This window comes from Histomonas meleagridis, assembly GCF_020186115.1.
Source record: "Histomonas meleagridis strain 2922-C6/04-10x chromosome Unknown contig_95, whole genome shotgun sequence".
Lineage (NCBI taxonomy): Eukaryota > Parabasalia > Tritrichomonadida > Dientamoebidae > Histomonas > Histomonas meleagridis.
Genome location: NW_027150927.1, coordinates 190,378 through 214,377, shown reverse-complemented (window position 1 = coordinate 214,377; position 24,000 = coordinate 190,378). Strand labels below are relative to the sequence as shown.

At 31.4% G+C, this 24,000-nt stretch overlaps 8 protein-coding genes across 8 annotated transcripts; 5 read left to right on the top strand and 3 right to left on the bottom strand.

Moving 5' to 3' along the window:
• Nucleotides 1-1,833: 1,833 nt before the first annotated feature.
• GO595_009747 (XYPPX repeat family protein) lies at nucleotides 1,834-2,805 on the top strand (the record flags this gene model as incomplete). The annotated part of the gene is made up of 1 exon (XM_067923466.1): nucleotides 1,834-2,805. One exon carries the CDS (start codon nucleotides 1,834-1,836, stop codon nucleotides 2,803-2,805), a length of 972 nt encoding a protein of 323 aa, XP_067770057.1.
• Nucleotides 2,806-3,076: 271 nt separating this feature from the next.
• Nucleotides 3,077-4,567, top strand: GO595_009746 (uncharacterized protein; the record flags this gene model as incomplete). Its single annotated transcript, XM_067923465.1, has 1 exon — nucleotides 3,077-4,567. The coding sequence occupies one exon, from the start codon at nucleotides 3,077-3,079 to the stop codon at nucleotides 4,565-4,567; it is 1,491 nt and encodes a 496-aa protein (XP_067770056.1).
• A 3,830-nt stretch (nucleotides 4,568-8,397) lies between these two features.
• Nucleotides 8,398-8,811, top strand: GO595_009745 (uncharacterized protein; the record flags this gene model as incomplete). The annotated part of the gene is made up of 1 exon (XM_067923464.1): nucleotides 8,398-8,811. One exon carries the CDS (start codon nucleotides 8,398-8,400, stop codon nucleotides 8,809-8,811), a length of 414 nt encoding a protein of 137 aa, XP_067770055.1.
• A 3,600-nt stretch (nucleotides 8,812-12,411) lies between these two features.
• On the bottom strand, nucleotides 12,412-12,891 carry GO595_009744 (Bromodomain containing protein; the record flags this gene model as incomplete). Its single annotated transcript, XM_067923463.1, has 1 exon — nucleotides 12,412-12,891. One exon carries the CDS (start codon nucleotides 12,889-12,891, stop codon nucleotides 12,412-12,414), a length of 480 nt encoding a protein of 159 aa, XP_067770054.1.
• A 1,264-nt stretch (nucleotides 12,892-14,155) lies between these two features.
• On the top strand, nucleotides 14,156-17,506 carry GO595_009743 (golgin subfamily A member 6-like protein 22; the record flags this gene model as incomplete). Its single annotated transcript, XM_067923462.1, has 1 exon — nucleotides 14,156-17,506. The coding sequence occupies one exon, from the start codon at nucleotides 14,156-14,158 to the stop codon at nucleotides 17,504-17,506; it is 3,351 nt and encodes a 1,116-aa protein (XP_067770053.1).
• A 1,118-nt stretch (nucleotides 17,507-18,624) lies between these two features.
• GO595_009742 (surfactant B protein) lies at nucleotides 18,625-19,887 on the bottom strand (the record flags this gene model as incomplete). The annotated part of the gene is made up of 1 exon (XM_067923461.1): nucleotides 18,625-19,887. One exon carries the CDS (start codon nucleotides 19,885-19,887, stop codon nucleotides 18,625-18,627), a length of 1,263 nt encoding a protein of 420 aa, XP_067770052.1.
• Nucleotides 19,888-20,831: 944 nt separating this feature from the next.
• On the top strand, nucleotides 20,832-22,292 carry GO595_009741 (adenosylhomocysteinase; the record flags this gene model as incomplete). The annotated part of the gene is made up of 1 exon (XM_067923460.1): nucleotides 20,832-22,292. One exon carries the CDS (start codon nucleotides 20,832-20,834, stop codon nucleotides 22,290-22,292), a length of 1,461 nt encoding a protein of 486 aa, XP_067770051.1.
• A 1,071-nt stretch (nucleotides 22,293-23,363) lies between these two features.
• GO595_009740 (small GTP-binding protein) lies at nucleotides 23,364-23,942 on the bottom strand (the record flags this gene model as incomplete). Its single annotated transcript, XM_067923459.1, has 1 exon — nucleotides 23,364-23,942. The coding sequence occupies one exon, from the start codon at nucleotides 23,940-23,942 to the stop codon at nucleotides 23,364-23,366; it is 579 nt and encodes a 192-aa protein (XP_067770050.1).
• Between the last annotated feature and the right edge of the window lie 58 nt (nucleotides 23,943-24,000).

Below are 24,000 nucleotides of genomic sequence, written 5' to 3'. Positions count from 1 at the left end.
AAAATTCGAATGAAAAACATTTATTAAGACAACTTTATAAAGATATTCCAACAATAATTTTAACATTAATAAAAGAAGAAAAAATAGAAAAAAATATAATTTCATATTTATCAAATATTTTATGGCTTTTAGAACAAAATTTATTTCCTAAAACATTAACACCCGAATTATATTTCTTAATATTAGAATTTAAAGAAACAATAAATTCACCAAACTTCAAATATTATACAACAAAAATATTTCGATTACTTCCTAATTTTTTCGAATATGAAAACTTAAGTTTATTTATTCATGATTTATTAGAGCCACAACAATATCATAAGAACATAATAAAATCAATTGAAAAAAAGAAATTTGAAACTGAATCATTAATGACACATATCGGCATAACAATTTCTCCACGTTTTATCTCAAGTTATAAAATTTCAGATTATCCAATTTCAATAATGAGTCCGATTTATGAAGAAAATTTATTCGGAATAATGTCAGACACTAAAGGAAATGTTTATTTAGCGCCACGAAACAAACGCTCATATTTATTTATTGAAGAAGAAAATGGCGTTTCAGCAATTACACAAATTCGTAATACAAATTCAATTGCAATTGCTAATGAAATAGGAAAACTTTCATTAATAGATTTAAACACTAAACAAAGAACAGAAACGAATATAAATTTCGAGTCACCAGTAACAAATATTATTTCAACTGATCCGAATATATTATATGGAATATCGAAAAAAGGGAAAATGATTATCTTTGATAAGAGAGATTATAATATACAAAACACTATAACATTTGGTAATAATCTTTTTTCAACTTCTTCTTTTTGTACATGGAGGAATAACGTTTTATTAGGAGTCGGATTTAATGAGGGACTTGTGACAATATTCGATACGCGAATAATGTTACCTATTTCGAATATATATACTCCATCTGTGTTAAGTTTAGCACTTGTGAATAGAAATCAATGTAATTTCATTGTCGCTACTCCGGATAATGTCATATGTTATGATACTGAGGCGAATCATCCTGAATTTGTTTTTAATATGAAAAATTCGTTCGTGTTGCCTTATGATGGTAATGGTGTAATTATAAACGATTTAAATGTCGTTTATGTCGATTGTATGGATTTCCAAAATAGTTTATTACTTTTCGACGGAGAATTAAAAAAGAATTTAATGATTAATAATGATGATAATGACAACGATGAGATAAATTTAAATATCGAATCATTACATAAACATATTTATCCTATAAAATGCGCAAATCATATAAATGAAATTTTTATGACAGGAGATGAAAATGGTTTCGCTCATTTTTGGTGCGTGTCGGATTTTGCATAGGAAATTGTTTTAATCATATTATTAAACTTTTGTATTTTTTTTACTTTTGTTTAACGAAATTTTATGTGCAAATAATAAGTTATTATCAAATGTCAGATTTTTTTTAATTGAAAAGTTATCAACGTCAGAAAGAAAATTTTCTCGGTTTCATTCAAATTTGAGAGTTCTATTGTTCAATGACCGCTAACTTTTAACCAAATTTTTCTTTTGTTAGAAATAAAAATTTATTATGATTTTTTAGAAATAAATATGTCATTAAATTTATTGTAATATTTTAAGTAATCAAAGTTATAGGAAATCTGATTTCTTCTCCAATTGATCACCAGTATCACAACATTTTTTTCAATTGTAATTTGGTCAAACCGAGTAAATGCAACGGTTTATATCACCGTAACCCCATTCAAATTCAGATTTTTACGATTACTTTGAATAAAAAAAGTTCCGATAAAACTATCGTTTTCCTCAGAAAAGTCATCTTATCATTTTTAGAATGAATCTCCACGTATGTGTAATCGAAGCTGAAGGGCTTACGAACATCAAGAAGAAGGGCCTTCCATCAACATACTGTTATTTACAGGTCATAGGAAACAGCCTTCAAAGAAGAACAAACATTATCCCTAATGATACACAACCAAGATGGAACCAAACTTTTACCTTAATGGTAACAAATCCAAAAACACAAATGTTCTTGCTCACCTTAAAACTAGAAAACATTATGGGTAGCGATGACACAGTTGGTACCCTTCAATTGCCAATTAACTTGTTTGTTGCTAATACTGTTCTTGAACAATGGTTTGACTTAAAGTGCAAGAGCTCTAAGTATGGATTGGTTCGTATTCATTTACGTATCCATCTTGCTTCAACATCTGCACATCCATTCAGGGCACCACCTTCACCAGTAACATTAGCTAAGGCAGGAACTACACCAGGACAAGCTGTTCAACCACAAGCACCTATACAACCACAACCAACAGAAAATACTTCAGGACCACAACAATGCTTCTACCCAGCTCCACCAACTGAATATCCACCAGCTCAAGGCTATCCACCTCAACAACAAGGTTATCCTCCACAACAAGGATATCCACCACAACAAGGATATCCACCACAACAAGGATATCCACCACAACAAGGATATCCACCACAACAACCAAAGGCTTATCCACCAACAACTCCACCAATTCAACAAGCATATCCACATTATCCACAACCATCTGAAATTGAGAAGCAACCACCCAAACCTGTAATTCCATATTCAACAAATCCTAATCCATCAATCCCACCAACATATTACCAACCACCTCCTAAACAAGCTCCACCTCCACAAGGTGGATATCAAGTTCCTCAAAATCAATATTTACCACCAGTTAATAACTATCCTGCAAACACACAACCAGTTCCACCAACCGGCGGCTATCTTGGCATCAATCAAAATGCACCAACAAATCCATACTCTTATTAAATGCCTATAGCGGTTTCATCAATAAACAGTCACTTTTTTCTTTTGAAAATTTTTGAACGTCTTCAATTCAAATTTTGAATTTAAGTAAATGGCCATAAACTCTTTGCTTGAAATGGACGATTTCATCAAGCTGAAGGATTATGGGATCCAATGTATGAACAAGAAACATTGGCAAAAGGCTATTGAACATTTTAATAAAGTAATAGATAAGATAGAAACAGATACGGATGAAAAAGTTGTACTAAAATCTACATGCTTATTGAATAGATCAATGTGTAATCTATTCTTGGATAAAAAAGATGACGCACTATCAGACGCTAATGCTGTTATTACTTTGTACAAAGAAAAAAGACCAGACGACGAAAGTAAAGTTGTAAAGGAAGATGTATTAAACAAAGATCCATTAATTCAAGTACTTTCATTGGCTTACCTTCGTAAAGGTCAAGTTCTTGAAGCTAAAACCCAATTACTTGACGCACTTCAAGAATATTCATTATCAAACGCATTGAAAATAAGCGATGAAGGACAAGCTGCAATGAAACGCGTTCTTAAGGTAGTTGGAATACCTGAGAATTTTGAACAAACAGATGCCCAGTTAAAACCATTCGGCATGATCGTACTACATATTATCAGTGAAATGAATCTCATGGCTAGCCTCACAGCCCTTATGACTTATCTAACTGAAAATGAACTCAGTGATGATCTTATTAAGAAAATTAATGATACTGGTGCATCAAGAGTTTTATTTGGAGCAATGCAATTACATATGGACAACGAAATGATAGTTGTTGGATGCATTTCAGCTGCCAGAATATGCGCAGAAAAAGGTATTGGAGATGTATTTAATGGTTTCATGATTATTAGAATAGCAATGGAGCACTGGAAGAACAACGCAAACGTTATAGGTGATGCACTACGATTTTTAAGACTTTCTCCAGCTGAACTTATTCCATATCTTGCACGTTCTGATTTTATTCCACCTGTTTGTGCAGCAATGCAACTTCCGATAACAGACGATGAGTTTGAAGCAGTTTACTTCCTTCTTTTCCATCTTGGAAATACTGTTCCTCAAATGACACAAATTGTTTCAGAAGGTGTTCTTGACAATCTATTTGAAAAGAAGAATGAATCCGGCTTCATGCTTTTATCTAAGCTTGTTCAGATGGAAGATGTTGCTAAACAAAGCTATAATCAAGGTGCAATTGATTGGGCACTTGAATATCTTCAAACTACAAAAGAAAATATGATTATTGTATCTTCATTTATACTTTTAGCCAACATGCTCAGTGTTGTAGAACCACCAGATGAGAAATACACAGCAATATTTGATGCTGTTTGGCCTAAAATTAAGGGTGCCTCAAAAGACGGTTCTATCGTTTCCAACGGTTTTGCGGTTTTGTCAATGTGTGCTGAAAAAGTTAAAGCTAAAATTGAAGAACAAAACATTATTAATGTTGCATCAGCATTACTTCAAGTTCATACAAACAATCAAATTGTCGCCCAAAATATTATTTCTTTCTTATATGAATGTTCAGTAAATGGAATGCTGCAAACAATTAAAAATACTCGTCCTGTACTCCCAACAGTAATGAACGCTCTAAAGATGTATCCAAAGAATCGTTCGATTGTAGAAAGGTCTGTCGCATTAGCAGTGCTATGCGATCATCCAAACAAAGAATCTCTTCTTCAAGCAGGAATAATCGAGTTTCCAGAATCTGAAATTCTGAAGAAATACTTAAATATTATCCCAATAAATAAATAGAGCCAAAATAAAAAAACCTTTTGTTTCAATATTATTATTTTTCAACAATTGGATTTTCTAAAAACAATTTCATTGATGAAATATAATTATATATTAAATTCTAAAATGATAAATGTCTTCCGATATCGTTCATCGGTTAGGATATGTGGTTTTCATCCACGGGAGCGGGGTTCGACTCCCCGTATCGGAAAGAATTTTTTTATAGCTTTTTAACTATTTTTTTTTGTAATATTTGATATATGAATGTAAATATAATACTCAAAGATACTTGGTTCTTCTTTAATTATACTTTTTTTTTGATTTCTTGCTTGGATTTTGTATCATTAATTTGATTTACTTATTTTTTTAACATTGAAACAGTGAACAAACCACTTAGCCATTAGAAATTTAATATCGCTTTGTTAATGAACCTCAAATTTATCTGGTATATCAAAGAACTAAAGTTTTCGAAATGAGAAAATGTGCGACCGTTTAAAAATCCAAGTCTACAATTTTTTTGTAAAATGGACCAACCTCGATATCAAAATTTTTTAGAAGATCCTTTACGAGAAAGTTTACGACATATTTTTCTACTCGACACAAGGAAGTTTATCACATATTCCGAACAAAAATTATTTGATGTTTTTAATGTTGGTTCAATGGATGATTTTTGTGCTTTAAATTTTAAAAAATCCGCATGCCAAAACTCATGGACAAAAAGATCTTATGCAATTCATTGTGATGAATGTGGTATCAAAACGAATAGTTGTATTTGCTTAGACTGTTTTATTAAAAGCAATCACAAAGGACATCACGTTCGGATATCTCGTTCACTTAGTGGCAATTGTGATTGTGGGGATTTTGATTTATGGCATAAAGAAGGTTTTTGTAAGGATCATCAAGGTGATTCACTTGACATCGAAAAAGAACTCGAACCCAACGCAATATTACTTTGTCAGTGTATATTTTCAGTTTTTTTTGAAGAATTTGAATTTTTAGCGGTTCATAACAAAGAAGGTTTTCCATTAGTTGTTCAATGGCTTATCACAATATTATCCACAGGTGACTCTTTACGACGTTGTTGTACATTAACATTACAACATTATGATTTATCCGAAATGTTTTTACATTGTTTTTCCCTATCGGCGGAGAACGTTACCCTATTTCTATCGTTCATTGGTCACATCACAAATGATACTGTCTTCAAAATCTATTTTTCTAATAATGTTATACCAAATGTTCATAAATTTTTATTATTTCTTATAAGGCTTGCATCACTTCCTGGTGCTAATCCAAAGAGGCCACCATTATCTTCCATGAAGAAAGTCATTCAACCACTTTTTCATGCATTTCATAAAGAACATGTATTAGATTTAATTAATCAAGGCTTTAAATGGAGTCCATGTATTATTGAATGCTTAAAAACTATCTTTGATTTCTATGGCGCATGGAAAAATGTAAAAATACTTTCATATTCAAAAGCGAATGTATTTTTATCATATTTAATTGTCTTAATTAAAGCAGGAAAACAATTTAAAGATTTTGAAGAATTTATTATTAATTTTTCGATGTTTTTAAACGAAACAATTGATTTCCATTTCTTACAATATCGAGAAATGGGTAATAAACGTGATGATTTAGAGAATTATATAATTGGATTACATCGAATTAATTTCCAATTAATGCGAAGTATTAGAGTTATATCAAAAACGAATATAATCTGTGAAGAACCATTTAAAATATTAATTAATTCCGATGCATTTAATTCGATTAATCCATTTCAATCAGTGTTATCTCCGACTACATCACTTTCATTGTTTTTACCTTTACATGCATTATCATGGGAAACAATTAAACATAAGAAGAACTTAAAAGAGTTTTTCCAACAATTTGTAACTAATGACATTGAATATGATCAACTTTTAATCAAATATATTACAATGCCATTACGATTAATAGCTATTTCATCACTTTCTACTTATAATTATTTTGCACGAAATGAAAGTTCTTTTTTAACAATTTGTTTATCAGTAAAATATTATCGAAATAAAGTCGATACATTTATACCATTATTTTCAATGGTTCAAGCAATGTTAGGCTTAATTAATGATAAAAACTTATTTATAAAAGTAATGTTATCTACATATGATATTATTGAAGAAAATGAAAAAGATCAAAATTCGATTTTATTAACATTTCTTAATGATTTATGTTGTTTAATCTTTGATCGATGTTGTATAATTAATGATTATAATACAATGCGAAGATTATGTTGTATGACATTAATGAAATCGAAACAAATTACATTAAAAGATTTCCCGACATGGGCAACAAATAAATCTAATAAAAATAACTTTGCTGATGATTTAATGAGTTATTCTACACGTGTTACTAATGCGAATGGTGTATCATTTCGTTTATCAGATGATTCTGAATGGCATGTAATAATGCCATGGGAAGATTGTAATAAGTTAAACGAAGCTATTTCTAATACATATTCGAAGAAGCCAAATGTATTAATACCATTTCCGAAATTTACAAAAGAATTTTATAATTTGGATTTGAAAAGTGTTTTATTTTGTTCGATGATATACTCAATTGAATATTATTGTATTAATGAATTTATATATAAAAAATTAAAATGTCATACAACACATATGAATTATATATTAAATCTAATATTACAAACTTCATTATTAATCAATACATATGAACTATATCAAAGTGATGAAATAATTGTTGCGAATTCTATTGAAGAACTTTCTGAGAAATTACAAAATTTCGAATTTTATCAATTCTTTTATCAAAGAATTTCATATGAGAATTCAACGCCTAAATCAATCTTCGAATTAATGGAAGAATTTCAACTTGGTATATATACATTAACACGTATGCCAATTAATTATGTAGCACCACAAAAAGAAGAAAACATTAAAAACAAAGCTAAAGCTAATCATCTTAAAGAACAAATCATGAAATCATTTAAAGAGAAGATCACAATGTATAATGGCAATGAAAATGATAAAAATAATAATGAAATTGAACAAGAAGAAGATGAATGTATAGTCTGTCATGAAAATTCAGATCAGCCATTATATTATCCATTATTTTATTATGATTCATTATTACCATCGATAGTTCAATCACAAAATCATAAAGATACATTTATCTATATTTCTAAATCATTTTGTATATGTACACATACAATGCATAAGAATTGTTTTGTCTCACGAACTAAACGATGTCCAATTGATCGATGTAATCGTAATAGTTTATTACCTAAAATCCCATTTACATATGATAAGAACAATGAACAAATTCAACATATGATAATATATATAAAAGATTTCATCAAAGAAATATTTCATGATAATTTCGAAGAAGCAGTTATATCATTATCATCCGAAATTATATTATTAGAAAATCGATATCGAATTAATCCTAATTGTTTAGATGAGAACAAATATAAAATATTGTTTCCAAGTCTTTTTTATATAATATATCATGGGATGAAAGTTATTGATTATGAAATATCAAAGAATGATCCATTTCAACAATATTTAAAGTTTTGTCTCCAACAAACAGAATATGATATTAATGTTAACATGAAAGAAATACAAAGAATCGCAAATGATACTGATAATGAATATTTATATGAATTCCTTCGACGCGTTTCGATATTACATCATTTTGTATTTAATGATTTAGTATCAAATAATGAAAACTTTTATGAATGGGATGAAATACTTAGTGACATTGAACTAAGCAAACGATATTTAGGAAAAGAATTAACATTAACACAATTGAAACAATTCTCTTTAACTAAATTACCTGATAACCCATTATACTTCATGTTGCCTCCTTATAACGTCGACTTAAATAGCGAAGAAGATTTGGTCATATGTCTGTTGACTGGTAACATATTAAGTATGTCGAAAAATGGGAAATATCAATACGTAATGGATTATCTAAGGGAATATTTTAATAACACATTTTTGTTGATAATGGATTTAAATGGGAATGACGCAACAATGCCAGCAATAATAATGAAAAACATAAAAACAAAGTTGAACGTGTTCTATAGAGACGAGTTCGGTGATATCGACGTAGGATTCGAAAAAGGAGATTTGACTTTGAAGTTGTCACAAGAATGGATCGAGAAGTTGATCGATATGTTGTTGTCAAGCGCTTGGGTGGATCTGCCGACTTCAGCTGTGATCGGAGACTTCATGGACTTCATGCAGACAATGTTCCGTTTCGTATAATTTGTAAACCATAGAAAGTATTGATAAGTATTTGAAATATTTTTGTTAATTAAATTTTTTTGGAAAACATCTGATTTTTAGATTTGATTAATTAATGTTCAAAAGTTCAATCAGATAGACGAAAAAAGTTCAAAAAATACCTTATCGTAGCAGTTATGCGTGTTTTTCAATACTTTACTCATTACAAGACTTGTGAAAAAAAAAAAATTAAATATTGAATTCTCTTTCTAAAAATTCCAATTTTTTAGATATGTCAGACATCTTGATTTCCACTCGTCTTTCCTTTTATTTGAGATATGTTGTGCAAACAAATCCCACTTATTTCCCAATTTTTGTACTCCAATTCATTATTACTTCATATTTTTCTTTTGTCCGATATGCATTTTCAATGATCAAAACTAATTTTTCGATTTCCTTGCCTTTTTATAATGCGTCTTTATTCATTTCACTGAATAGGATGTAACAATCGTTATCCATGAATATTTGAATGGTTTATGAATTTGATTAATGAATCTTACTATTTTCTAGAAAAATTAATTGAACAAAATATTATTAGTAAAGAAATTGCAAAAGCTAAGTCAACATTTTTGTTTATTCGTTATCTTTCAGAAAAAGATTTCCATGTATTGAAAGAAGAAGAACAATTTCAGAAATTCTTTAATGAAAACTTGAGTGAACTTTCAAAGAATAATTGGGAACTTCATAAAAAACTAATTGAAGAAGGACATAATCCAAATGAAATTGCGAAAATAATTCGAAATGATGATATAGAAAAGCTTCAAGAAATATCATCACAAACAAAATTTGATTTTAATCAAACAATTGAACCATCGCTTTATGAAAGATGTGATTTTATTAATCAAGAAAATGTTACGTTAATTGATTATGCAGCATTTTTTTCTGCAGTTAAATGTTTTAAATATTTACTTATGAATGGTGCAAATTTATCAAATACAGGTAAATATGCAATTGCAGGTGGAAATGAAGAAATTATTCATTTATGTGAACAAAATCATTCATCGTTTGAAGGTGCATATGAAACAGCAATTATGTTTCATCAAAATGATATCTTTAAATATCTTTATGAGAATAAAATTCTTAATTTTACTAAACCAGAAGAAGCTGTAATGTTATGTATTACATCTTTTAATTATGAAGTTTTTTCATTTTTGGAAGAAAGTGGTATAAAAATCGATAGGGAAAACATTTTAGAGGTTGCAAAACTTGGAAATCTTTTCTTTGTCAAATATTTCATCAATAAAAATAATTATATTCCAAATAATCTCCTAATTGAATCAACTTCTTCAGGAAACATTGATCTTGTTAAATATATATCTGAACAAAATGGTATTGATATTAATTTCGAAGATTTTTATTTTTTCTATTTAAAGTTTAAACTTTTGAATTTTATGTTTTAAATTTAAATTGAGATTTCCATAATATTATTTCAAACAGCTTTTCAAATCGCATGTTCTAAAGGTTACATTAATATTGTTAAATTTTTTATTAGAGAAAAAAGAATGAGTGTTAATATCAAAAATGTTTTTAAAAAATATTTCAAATCCAAAATAATTTTTTAATGTTTTAAATATTTTTAAGGCGTTTCTTTTATAAGTGTTATACACCTCTTTATTATGCATGTTCTGGAAATCAAGTTGAAACTGTTCGATTTTTGCTTAAACAAAAAGGAATTGATGTTAATGCTAAAGATATTTATTTGTTTTATTTAGAATTTATTTTAATAATTTGATATTTCAAAATAATATTTGGAAATTATTTAAATTATTTTGGACAGCACTTATTTTAGCTTCTTCCAAAAATTATACAGAAATAGTAAAATTACTTCTTGAAAGAAAAGGAATTGATATTAATGCTAAAGATATATATTTGTTTTATTTAAAATTTATTTTAATAATTTTATATCTCAAAATAATATTTAAATTATTTAAATTATTTGACACAGCACTTATTTTAGCTTCTTCCAAAAATTATACAGAAATCGTTAAATTACTTCTCGAACAAGAAGGAATTGATATTAATGCTAAAGATATATATTTATTTCATTTGGTTTTTATTTTAATAATTTTATATTTCAAAATAATATTTGGAAATTATTTAAATTATTTAATACAGCACTTATTTTAGCATCTGATAAAGGTCATACAGAAATAGTTAAATTACTTCTTGAACAAGAAGGAATTGATATTAATGCTAAAAATATTTATTTGTTTTATTTAAAATTTATTTTAATCATTTTCTATCTCAAAATAATATTTGGAAATTATTTATTCTATTTATGACAGCAGTAATGTATGCGAATAATAAAGGAAATACTACAATTGCCAATTTGCTTCTGAATTTCAAAACAATAGTAATACTAACAAATTTTATTTAGTTTGTTTAAAATTTATATTAATAATTTGAAATTTATTCAAAATATTTTCGAAAACCAATGATTGTGTTTTAAGCTAAAATGATCAAATGCAATTCTTTTCATTCTTGTAGATAAATTTATTTAAACACCATGTTATGTATATGATTATGTTTGAATATTTTAGGGAAATAAAAAAAATTTTTTTTTGAAAAATTGTTTTTAATTTTTTGAAGTATTCAAAAAATCCAATTGAATATATAAATGGTCCATTATGTTTGAATTGACAAGGCTTTGTTTGGCCGTATATGCATACAATTTGAATTTCATTTCTTTTTACGTTGTTGTACATATGTTTGAAGAACTTGCTATTTAAAAACAACATTTGGAAATTATTTATATCGTTTTATACATCACTCATGACTGGATTCGAAATTGGAAATATAGAAATTGTGAAATTACTTCTTTAACAGAAAGAAATTAATATTAATGCTAAATGTGATATTTATTTGTTTTATTTAAATTCTTTTAACAGGGTGCAATCGTGACATATTGCATTTTCATAATCTCTTGCCATATGGCAAAAAAATGATATCATTTTTCATATCATTCAAAACACAAAAGTGCTACTTTTTAAAGAATAAACCAAACAATTTCCAGTCTTATAAGCCGACCATTTTGACTAAGTCTGTTGCCATATTTAAATGACGCCGATCATTTTTCATGCAACCTCTCTAAATGCCAGAGATGATCGCGAAAATTGTCAAATTAATTCAAGAAAAACGTGAGACTGAATGAAAATCTTCTGCTAAAAATAAGCTTTTAATAATTAAAAAAGATAGCAAATCTATATTAAAAAAATGTGAATGAATATGGTCATTTTTCAAAAGTTTTAATTTTTTAATTCATTAATTTTGTTTCTCGAAAGAACAGTTCTTTCCAAGTTTAAGCATTGGTATATTAAAATATCTCATTTAAAATAAATACTAAATGCAATCAGATGGAAAGGTTTTAACCACTTCAGGAATAATTAAAGCCTAAAATCATCAATTTTCTCAGGGTTGACAATGATTTTTTTAATGCATCGACTGAACTTTATTTTCTCCTAAGTTAAAATTATATAATTTAAAAATTATATGTTTTTGTAATGTATTAAGAACATTATTTAGAGATATCTAGGATACTGAATTCAATTTTGAAAAATATGTTATTAGAAATTTTTACTTGGCTTACTCTTTATCCTTTCCATTTGCACGCCCTTCTCCTTCTGCAGATAACTTACCACTTGGATCGAGATCTGTTGGTGGGTGAGACAAAACATCGAGTAACTTCTTTGTTGTTCTTTGGATTTTTCCAGTCCAATCTTCTTCTTGAGTGGAAGGAAATCTCTTCATTTTGTTTGAAAACCAGAGCGATGCTTCCTTTGCCATATGTGTAAACAAAGTGTCTTCTCCGTTATATGTTATAGCATTGGACCAAATGAGGTTTACATCATCTTCCCATTCTGTAATTGTTTCGTACTCGTTGGCTATAATCTTTCTCTTAACTTCATTTAAAGCCATTGGCTTTTTAATAAATTCAAAATAGTCTGGAGCTCCATCACGCTCAGGGTCAACCATCTCGATAAAAGGAGAACAGATAGGCCAGTTTATAAGCTTTTCAGTAATTTCTAAGCATTTGGCGTGCTGGAATTTTGAGAGTTTGGACATTTGGTTTATGGCGGTTTTAACGGTAACGGCCGTTTCAAATTGAAGACGCAAAAAAGTTTTTTTTTTTTTTATACGTTGCCATACTATACTAACATGTAAAGGACAGTAATCATCCTCCCTAAGCATAAGTCAGCGAGCTTGAAAAGAAATTTAATGTATTATTTTAATTGTTTAGTAATCAAGAAAACAAATACAAATAAGTGGAGGTACTCAGTGACCTTGAGCATTATAAACTGTCAAATGGATTTAATCTTCAAAAATCGTATTAAATCATTCTCACTTCATTTCTCTTTTTTTTTGCTGCCAACTTTTTTCCTGTACTTTCTGATCATTGATGTTAACGATTCATTACAGAAAAGTTTGATAACATCTAATCCTAAAAGTAATAAAAAAATGCATGCGCCAACCATCAATGGAAGTGCCCAAAAAGCAAATATGAACAAGCAGGTTGGATCAAAGTATTTGACTGAGAAGTACAATTGATTCCAATGATCGCTTAAAAATGAATTCAATTGCGGAGTAATGCAGATAAAAAGGCTTGTAATGGCAAACAAAATTGTAGAAACCAGCGTTTTATTTCTAAACTTTAAAAGTATGAAAATCCAAACAATCATAAATAAAAAAAGAATAATAATAGGTGGATCAGTATAATTAACACTAAGAAGCATTTCTTTGAAGAGCACAAAAACTGATGGTCCATTTTCGATATCATAAATTCCTGGTTGGTTAAGATTTGTTTCCATTCACTATGTTATAATTGGTTATACGGTTATCTTTCAAGGGTGCTCTAAAATGACGTTTAAATCGAATTCAAATAAATATAAACTTTTTGAGTGGTTAAAAAAGCTGATAAGGTCTTATAGCTTTTCAATCTTTTTACTGTATTCAAAAGAATTCTATGCGTCCCATTGAAAAGTTATTATGAAAGCGAAATAAAATTTTTGATTTATTCATATTACTTCTCCTGGAAGAACCAAGATAATGTTGACTACATGATATCATCTAATTGATTAACCATGTTATTGCACAGAATGCACATTATGTCTCAAGTGAATCAGCAGATTGAAGAATTCATTTAACAGTTAACCGCTGATGAAAATTTGTCAAGGTAAGCGCTGACGATAGGCCGTCAAATTTGCTTTTAATAAGGAAACATTCAAAAAGCAGAAAGTTTTCTAAAAAAATCATTTGAACGTTTCTTTGTTGTAAAAAATTCAATCGATATTTCTCAAAAATTGAAACCGGTTTTTTGACCTAAAAAAGAATGCAGGAGATACTGCTCTATGGCATCATCCTCGCTGTAATTCTCTACTTACTTCTTGAAGATGAGAAGAAACACAAGGAAGAAGAAGAGGAAGAGGAGGTTGTTGAAAGAGGTATTGAACTTTCTGAAAATGAGGAATCTATTTCCTCCTCTTCTGATGATGAAGAAAAAGAGAAAAGAGAAAAAGAGAAGGAATGGATTGAACAGGAAAAGGAAAGATTAAAAGAAGAAGAACAAAGAATCAAAGATGATGAAGATAAACTCAAAAAAGAACTTGAACAACTTCGTCTGGAGCTCGAAGAAAAGAATAAGAAAGATGAAGAAGAACGCCAAAAGAAACAAGAAGAAGATGAACAAAAGAACAAAGATGAAGAAGAACGCCTTAAACAAGAAGCTGAACGCCTCAAAGAACTCGAAACCAAACTCAAGGAAGAAGGCGAAAAGAATAAAAAAGAGGAGGAACGTCTTAAAGAAGAAGAACAAAAACTCAAAGACGATGAAGCTAAGTTAAGAAGCGAACTTGAACTCCTTCGTGGTGAACTTGAAGAGAAGCAAAAGAAAGACGAAGAAGAACGCCAAAAGAAGAAAGACGATGACGACCAAAAGAACAAAGACGAAGAAGACCGTCTTAAGCAGGAAGCAGAACGACTTAAAGAACTTGAAGATAAGCTCAAAGAAAAGGATGAGAAGAACAAAGAAGAAGAGGAACGCCTTAAGAAAGAAGAAGAAAGACTTAAAGAACTAGAAGATAAACTTAAAGAAGATGATGAAAAGAACAAAGAAAAGAATGATGAGGATGAAAGGAAGAACAAAGAAGAAGAAGAACGTCTTAAACAAGAAGCAGAACGACTTAAAGAACTTGAAGATAAACTTAAAGAAGATGATGAAAAGAACAAAGAACATGATGAAAAGAATAAGGAAGAAGAAGAACGACTAAAAGAACTTGAAGATAAACTTAAAGAAGATGATGAAAAGAATAAGAAAGAAGCAGAAAGACTTAAAGAACTTGAAGATAAACTTAAGGAAGATGAGCAAAAGAACAAAGATGAAAAAGAACGTCTTAAAGATTATGAAATGAAATTCAGAAATGACCTTCAGCAAGAACAAGATCGCCTTAAGCAAGAAGAAGAGAGAATCAAAGATGAAGAAGCTAAGTTTAGAAGCGAACTCGAACTCCTTCGTGGTCAAGTCGAGGAACAAAAGAATAAAGGAGAAGAAGAAAGGCAAAAGAAACAAGAGGAAGACGAACAAAAGAACAAAGAAGAAGAAGAACGCCTTAAGAAAGAAGCAGAAAGACTTAAGGAACTCGAAGGTAAACTTAAAGAACAAGAAGAAAAGAATAAAGAAGAAGCCGAAAGACTCAAAGAACTTGAAGATAAACTTAAAGAAGATGATGAAAAGAACAAAGAAAAGAATGATGAGGATGAAAGGAAGAACAAAGAAGAAGAAGAACGTCTTAAACAAGAAGCAGAACGACTTAAAGAGCTAGAAGATAAATTGAAGGAAGAAGACAAAAAGAACAAAGAAAAGAAGGAAAAGAACAAGGAAAAGAAGAAGAAGAACAAAGAAGATGAAGAAAAGAATAAAGAAGAAGAAGAACGTCTTAAGAAAGAAGCAGAAAGACTTAAAGAACTTGAAGATAAACTTAAGGAAGATGAGCAAAAGAACAAAGATGAAGAAGAACGTCTTAAAGATTATGAAATGAAATTCAGAAATGACCTTCAGCAAGAACAAGATCGCCTTAAGCAAGAAGAAGAGAGAATCAAAGACGACGAAGCTAAGTTTAGAAGCGAACTTGAACTCCTTCGCGGTCAAGTCGAGGAACAAAAGAAGAAGGACGAAGAAGAACTTCAAAAGAAGAAAGAAGAAGACGAACAAAAGAACAAAGAAGAAGAAGAACGCCTTAAGAAAGAAGCAGAAAGACTTAAAGAACTTGAAGATAAACTTAAAGAAGAAGACGAAAAGAACAAAGAAAATAAGAAGAAGAATAAGGAAAAGAAGAAGAAGAACAAGGAAGATGAAGAAAAGAATAAAGAAGAAGAAGAACGTCTCAAGAAAGAAGCCGAACGACTTAAAGAACTTGAAGCTCGACTTCGAGCAGAAGAAGATCGTCTTCGTGCAGCTCATGGTGATTTACTTAAATCCGAAGAAGAAATCAAACGTAAAGCAGAAGAAGATGATCGCCTCCGTAATGAAGAACTTGAACGTATGAAGCGTGAGCATGAAGAACATTTACAAAAAGAAGGCGAGCGTCTTAAGAATGAAGAAGAGCGCCTACTTAAAGAAGGCGAACGTCTTAAGCACGAAGAAGAAGAACGATTACGTAAAGCAGAAGAAGATCGCTTACGTAATGAAGAAGAAGCAGAAGAACGTAAACGTAAAGATGAAGAAGATGAACGTCGTCGTAAAGAAGCTGATGAAATGCTCCGTAACAAAGAAGCCAAACTTAAAGAAGAAGAAGAGCGATTACGTAATGAAGCCGAACGTCTTCGACGTGAAGAAGAAGAACGTAAACGTAAGGAAGAAGAAGAAGACAAAATCTTAGCAGCACGTGGCTTTGTCTTTAATGAATATAAGGAGAGTGAGATTGAAGAAAATGCTTCCAAAGAAGTTAAAGAGAAACATGAATGGAACTTAAATGTACGTAAGATCACACGTGCTTTAGCAGTTACATCTAATTTACGAGCAGTTAACTTTGTATATACTGATCGATTAATCGATGTACGTGGTAAGAATCGGCCAATAGCATATTACGTACCACCTAAATCTTCCAATTTGTCTACTGGCGGTGTCTTCATATATGACCGTACACATAATAGAGATAATACTATATATTTATTCATCGGACCTAAAGCACCTAATAACTTAGTACCGTTAGGTGAGAAATTACTTAATTTGATTGTCGAGAAAGCGAATAACCCAACTGTATATAGAGTCGATAGATCATTAGAATCAGAGGAATTTAAAGATATGATACATGCAATTGGTGGTAATATCATAATGATGCAAGACGCAGAAAAGGCCGGTGATCAATTCTTCTTCGAATTACAATTCTTCGCAACAATGTTACATATATTTAACTTCGAAGTGGGTAAAGGTATAGAAGAAGTACACGTAAAGAAGCCAACTTTGGACATATTACCAGACGAAGGCGCTTCTGTTATCGATACAAGTGATAACAACATATATTTGTACGTGTCAAACGTAGAGGTGCACGAGGGGCCAATCCAGGAATGCTTGAACTCGGCACTGCAGTGGATGGGTGAGCAGCCAGAGTTCCAGAAGAAAGACGTCATAGTGTTCGATAAGAAGACAGTGCCGCCAAACCTTCAAATAATTTTCCAAAACTAAACACAAATTATTCACACAAAAGTGCTCTTGTTTTTAACATGCAAAATTCCACTGACGTTGTCATTGTAAATAAATGGAATTATTTATGATTCGTTTTCGATTTACGAAGTGGCAAATGATCTGTTTTCATTATTCTTATGCCATTATCAGCTTCAGAAGAAGGAAATTTCACATCTTTTTGCAACGTGCGCTTTAATGATGTGAAGTGTATAGAGCAAAACGTGTAAATTCATCAGTCTTCAGCATTTTAATAATCATGAATATTAGCTTGATGAGTACCACAAAGTTGCATATTCTTTTCCCCATATATTTCATAGTTCAATCCTCTGCTGCTTTAATTAGATTAGCGAAGTATGAATCACGGTTATTAACAAAACATATTATTCAACTTAGTCCAGGCGTTGCTTTAATTATGCTCTGGACAACCATCAAATGAATTTAAAACATTGATTTGGTAACATTATTAACCTTGGTTCGAGGATTGTACACAATTATTAAAACAGTTTGTAACGTATGCCCGTGAGGTTCCTTTCGGTAAATGATCTGTAAACCATAATAATAAATAATGAGAGCAGAGATGGTGATATAAAAGTATTATCAGAATCCGATCTTTTTATATCTTTTTTGCATGCGCATTTTGTAGCATCCATTGATTACAAAAGAATTACGAAATCATATATAAAAAATGCAAATGATTGCGTAAATGATAATGAAATAGTTAATGCATAATAAAAAGTTAAAGTTAAATCACTTTGAAGTGAGTCTGTATATGTATTTGATTTAGTGAACGTATTTGACTGTGTATATGTATTTGATTTAGTTAATGTATTTGTTAATAAATGTATACAAATATTAAACAAGAAAAATAAATTTTTTTTTCATTTGCCTCAATTTTTTTTTGTTCAATAAGGAATTTAACAATTATTTTATTTCCTCTTGAAGATGATAGTACATTTCAGCAAGACTTAAAAGATTACATATAAATGTTGGAATACCATTAGTATGATGTAATTTACCATTTACACAATTAATATGACCTGTTACGAATTTACTTATTTCACATAAATACCATTGATATAAGAAAATTGATTTCAGAAAAAGAGAACCCTTTTATTCACTTAGCAAAGGTTTAACTTGCCGCAAACGTTAAGCTTGGAGAGACCGCTTGCGAGCCAGCTGATAACCTTTGGAAGGTAGTTGTTGACGATTGTTGAGCAGATGCCTTGTGCAGCAGCTGGGACCTTGTTGCAGAGCTTGGCAGCTTGGGCGGCAACTTGGGATGTGATGGATGTGTCCTTTAAGATTGTGACGATGCCGCCAACGACTGTCTTGCAAACATCGCATGCAACACCGTTGTCGAGACCTTCTGGGATTGGGATGAAGATGATTTCGTCATCGTCTTCTTCTTCAACTTCGAAGTCGAGTTCTTCGATGTCGTTACCCTTGCAGTAGCCGAGCTTGGAGCAGATCTTGGATTGTGAAAGCTTTTGGCTGAGCCAGCTCATGATTGGGCCGACGGAAACCTTGACGATTGTCTTGCAGAGAGCAGCACCAACACCACCGCTGATTAAACCGCATGCAGCTGTAGCAGCAGCCTTAACGACGGCTTGAACAATGCTGTTACCCATGGCAGCTGAGACGAAGCCAACAGCCTTCTTGCAGATGGCGCAGTTGTCGGCGTTGGAAAGACCTAATGGAAGTTCGATTTCGGTAACATAGTCATCATCGTCCATTTCGAGGTAAAGTTCGAGATATGCATCATCGCTGTCAACATCGTTGCCGCTGCATGACTTGAGTTTGTTGCAGATTGTGGAAGCACCAACCTTTTGACCGAGCCATGTCATGATCTTGCTGAGATACTTGGAGACAAGTTTGTCGCAGAAGTTACGACCGATCTTTGGTAATTTTTGGCAAAGCTTTTGTGCGGCTTCTGTAGCCTTGGATTGGACGGATGAGCTGGAAAGAACCTTGGCAACTGCGTTAACAAGGTGCTTGCAGATGGAGCAGGCAATTCCGTTTTCAAGACCTTCTGGGATTTCGATGTATTCGATTTCGTCGTCTTCTTCTTCGTCATTGGACTTGCAAACATTGATTCTGCTGCAAACGTTAGCCTTTGAGAGACCCTTGGAAAGGTATGATAAAATTGTTGGGAGCTTGTTAACAATGTTCTTGCAAAGTGTGTTGCCTGAGCCAGAGAATTTGCCGCAAAGACCAAGAGCTAATTGTTTGATGACTGATTGAACTGGTGAAGCACCGATGAATCCGGCAATTCCACCAACAACTGTCTTGCAGATTGAGCATGCATCAGCGTTAGAAAGACCTTCTGGAATTTCGACTGCGTCGATGTAAGATAATGTATTGATCAAGAGAAGAGCAAACATTATAATGATAATGAAGTCAAGCTGTCAGTCAATTCGTTCAATGCATGTCATTTGACTCATTACAACAAATTACAAGGTTTGAAATAACACATTGAATTTTTGGCAAACTGTCAGGAAATTTTTGAAATTTAAACTTTATTTGACTGTAACATCCTTCTGCTGATCATCCCATAATTTGGGATCCCAAATTTAGTAGTTTTTTAATTCACGAAAAACTATTTATGTTGAAATATAACTTTATATCTTTTTTTTAACGGAAAATATTGGAATACATACCCAAAGAATTTCAATTGTTTTTTTTTTATTTTATTTTTTTATATAACATATTCCCTAATATCAATATTATAAAGTTATTCTCATATGTTAATTATTTGTTAACGTAAAAATGTCACCCTCTTCTAGATCAGATAGTTTATCATTATATCATAATTTTATGAATTTATAGGTGTCCATTAGTGTCAATATGTTTGTTATATAACAATAATGGAAAAAGTATCTTTCTTTTGAAAAACTAATTTAATTAGAATTCTATTTTGTATGGCTTTTTGAAAAAATTAATTGCTCATATAAGGACTGCGTTATGGTCATAGTAAATTGCTATTAGCAATCAAAAATCAAATAAATAAAATGTATCCATTTCGAAGCTAAATTAAAAAAAAAAAGATAAATACAAAAGCTAACTAAGGTTGATTCAGTAAAATACGACCAATTAAATATAACAATGTTAATAAATTAAAAATATATTTAATGATTTCCTTTTTTCATTTTGAATATCCCGAATATTTCCGACCGTTAAGTCATTTCACACGACCATTTCATTGACCAAATAACCACGCAAACATATAACGGTTATAATCAATAATCACGGTTTTTGTCGGGTGGCAACCAAATATCCTTTCAAATGAAATTTTCCACTTTTTGATATTGAAGGACCACTTTGAATAATGGCCTGCAAATCGCCCGCTGATTCACCATTTGAATATCGCATTCAAGATATCAAGCTCAACGAATTAGGACGCAAGGAATTAAACCTTGCTGAAAAGGAAATGCCAGGACTTATGGTTCTCCGTGAACGTTATGGCAAGGATAAGCCACTTAAAGGTGTTCGTATCTCCGGTTCCCTTCACATGACAGTTCAAACAGCTGTCTTAATCGAAACCCTCGTTATCCTTGGAGCTGATGTTCGTTGGGCTTCATGCAACATCTTCTCAACACAAGATACTGCTGCAGCTGCAGTTGTTGTTGGTCCAAACGGAACCATTGAAAAGCCAGCTGGTGTTTCAGTTTTTGCATGGAAAGGCGAATCTCTTGCCGAATATTGGGAATGCACAAATCGTGCTTTAACATGGCCAGATGGCAAAGGCCCACATCAAATTGTTGATGATGGCGGTGATGCCACTCTTCTTATCCACAAGGGTTATGAATATGAAGAAGCTGGAGCCGTTCCAGATGATTCCACAACCGACTCTGCTGAATTTGTCGAAGTTCTTCGTGTTCTTCGTTCAGTTATGGCCAAAGATAACAGGCATTGGCACAAGGTTCTTGAAGAATGCCGTGGTGCATCTGAAGAAACAACAACTGGTGTCCACCGTCTTTACCAACTCGAAAAAGAAGGCAAGCTCCTCTTCCCAGCCATCAACGTCAATGACTCTGTCACCAAGTCCAAGTTCGACAACCTCTACGGCTGCCGCCACTCATTGCTTGATGGCATTAACCGCGCGACAGACGTTATGATCGGTGGCAAAACCGCCATGGTTTGCGGCTATGGCGATGTTGGCAAAGGATGTGCCCAATCATTACGTGGCCAAGGCGCACGTGTTATTATATCCGAAATCGATCCAATTTGCGCACTTCAAGCTGCCATGGAAGGATATCAAGTTCGTCGTGTCGAAGAAGTTGTTGATCAAGTTGATATTTTCGTAACAACAACAGGTAACTGTGATGTTATTACAGTTGATCATATGGCTAAGATGAAGGATAAGGCAATTGTTGGTAACATTGGTCACTTCGATAATGAAATCGACACCACAAACCTTGCCAAGTATCCAGGCATAGTCCGTACAAACATTAAGCCACAGTATGACATGTGGACTTTCCCCGACGGCCATTCCATCCTTATGCTTGCCGAAGGACGCCTTTTGAACCTCGGCTGCGCTACCGGACATCCATCATTCGTTATGTCAATGTCATTCACAAACCAAACACTCGCACAACTCGAACTGACACAAAAGAAGGACGAACTCGGAAAGAAGGTTTATACACTTTCAAAGGAACTCGACGAAGAAGTCGCAAGGTTACACCTCGGCGCATTGGACGTCCATTTGACAACACTCACTCAGAAACAAGCCGACTATATCAATGTACCAATCAATGGGCCATACAAGAGTGACGCCTACCGCTACTAAATAAATAGGCTATATCCCTAATTTATTTTTAGGTTATTCGTCATTAGTTTCATATTGAATCTACTTTAAAGTATTGTTGTGTTTCTATAAATATATTGAAAATTGTTTATAATTAATTCTTGAATTTCGATAACGTTTCATATTTGATTAAAGAAGGAATGAAATTAAAATACGTATTATCGCCTAAAACAGTTATAAAATATTTAAAAATGCAAAATTTCTGTGCTTTTCGAAAAGTTGTCCTTGGAATGCAGTTGGAGCGGGATTAGTTTTTTGTTGCAACGATGCAATGAACACAGTAATTATCTATTCTAGAAGGCGTACTCGAACGCTTTTGCATAATGAGGTTATGAAATACTGACTATCTTTTATCATGGCTTTGATATAATAATTTATGGAATTTGTAAGCCATTTAAATTATTAAAACCTTCTTGATCAAGTATCAAATAAACATTTTCAAGGTTTCCAGTGTCTTTTTCCAAGGAGTGATATGTATATTAGAGAAAAAACAAGGAAATAAAACATAAAAACATTTGAAAAACAATTTTGCAATTATGTTTTGTTTAGATTTAAAAAAATAAGAGCAAGTGCAAACATGATCAGTTTTAAGCCAATATTTAAAGCTCAAAAACATCTATAAAAATATTTTCAGTATTCTCAATTCTTGTTTAAGAAGAATTTTCCTCTTCAAAATTAATTCTATCCGAAGAGATAATATAGGTTAATTTTCGAAAAATAAAAAAAGATATTCGAAAAATGATTAAATTATCAGAATAAGAGAATTTTAAGGGAAATTGCAATCCATCCTTTATGAATACATAAAATGGAGAAAAGAAAAGTTTTGCTTTTAAAAAGTGGAAATTGCCGATAAAATTCTGGCGATTACGAACGGTTAACGTTGAAAACATTTTAAAGAGTGTTTTTATTAGGAAAGATGGTTTTCTCCTTTAGATCCAGAAAAGTTATTTGAATTAATATAAACTATATTTTATTTCTTTATGAGATCTTTCTGGAGAATGCGCTTTATATATAATTTGAAATCTATTTAAAAGAATTAGAAGAAAAAAAATGTTAACAGCAACCACTAGAGCTACCTGGTTCAGTTTCTTGAATAACATTTTTCTTTTGAACAGATTGATCAGTATTATGATACACTGTTTCTGCGACTTTTTGGAATAAGAACTCAACATTGAGCCCAGTTTCAGCAGATGTAGAAAAGAAAAGGCATCCGTGTTCCTGAGCAAATTTTTGTCCCATAGGAACATCAACAACAATATCATCTTCAAGATCAATCTTATTTCCAACAATAAAAACAGGTACCTCTGCACCTGCTGTCTCATGGAAAAAATTCATCCAATATTGAAGTGCGTCAAATGAAGCTTGGTCTGTAACATCATAAACTAATATTGCTGCGTTAACATTACGGAAGTAAACTGGACAAAGAGACCGATATTTATCTTGTCCTGCAGTATCCCATAGTTGAATTGACACTTGTTCGTTATCAATTTTCTCAGTATATTCCACAAAAGCAGAACCAACTGTTTCACTATAATTTACAGGTTTCTCTTTCTTTGTATGGCGATTGGCTAGAGCTGTTTTTCCAACAAATGAATTCCCAATTAGAACTACTCGATATTTTGTACTAGACATTATTTGAATATCAATATTCCGACCAAATAATTTCTCAAAATGTTTTTAAGAAGGTCTG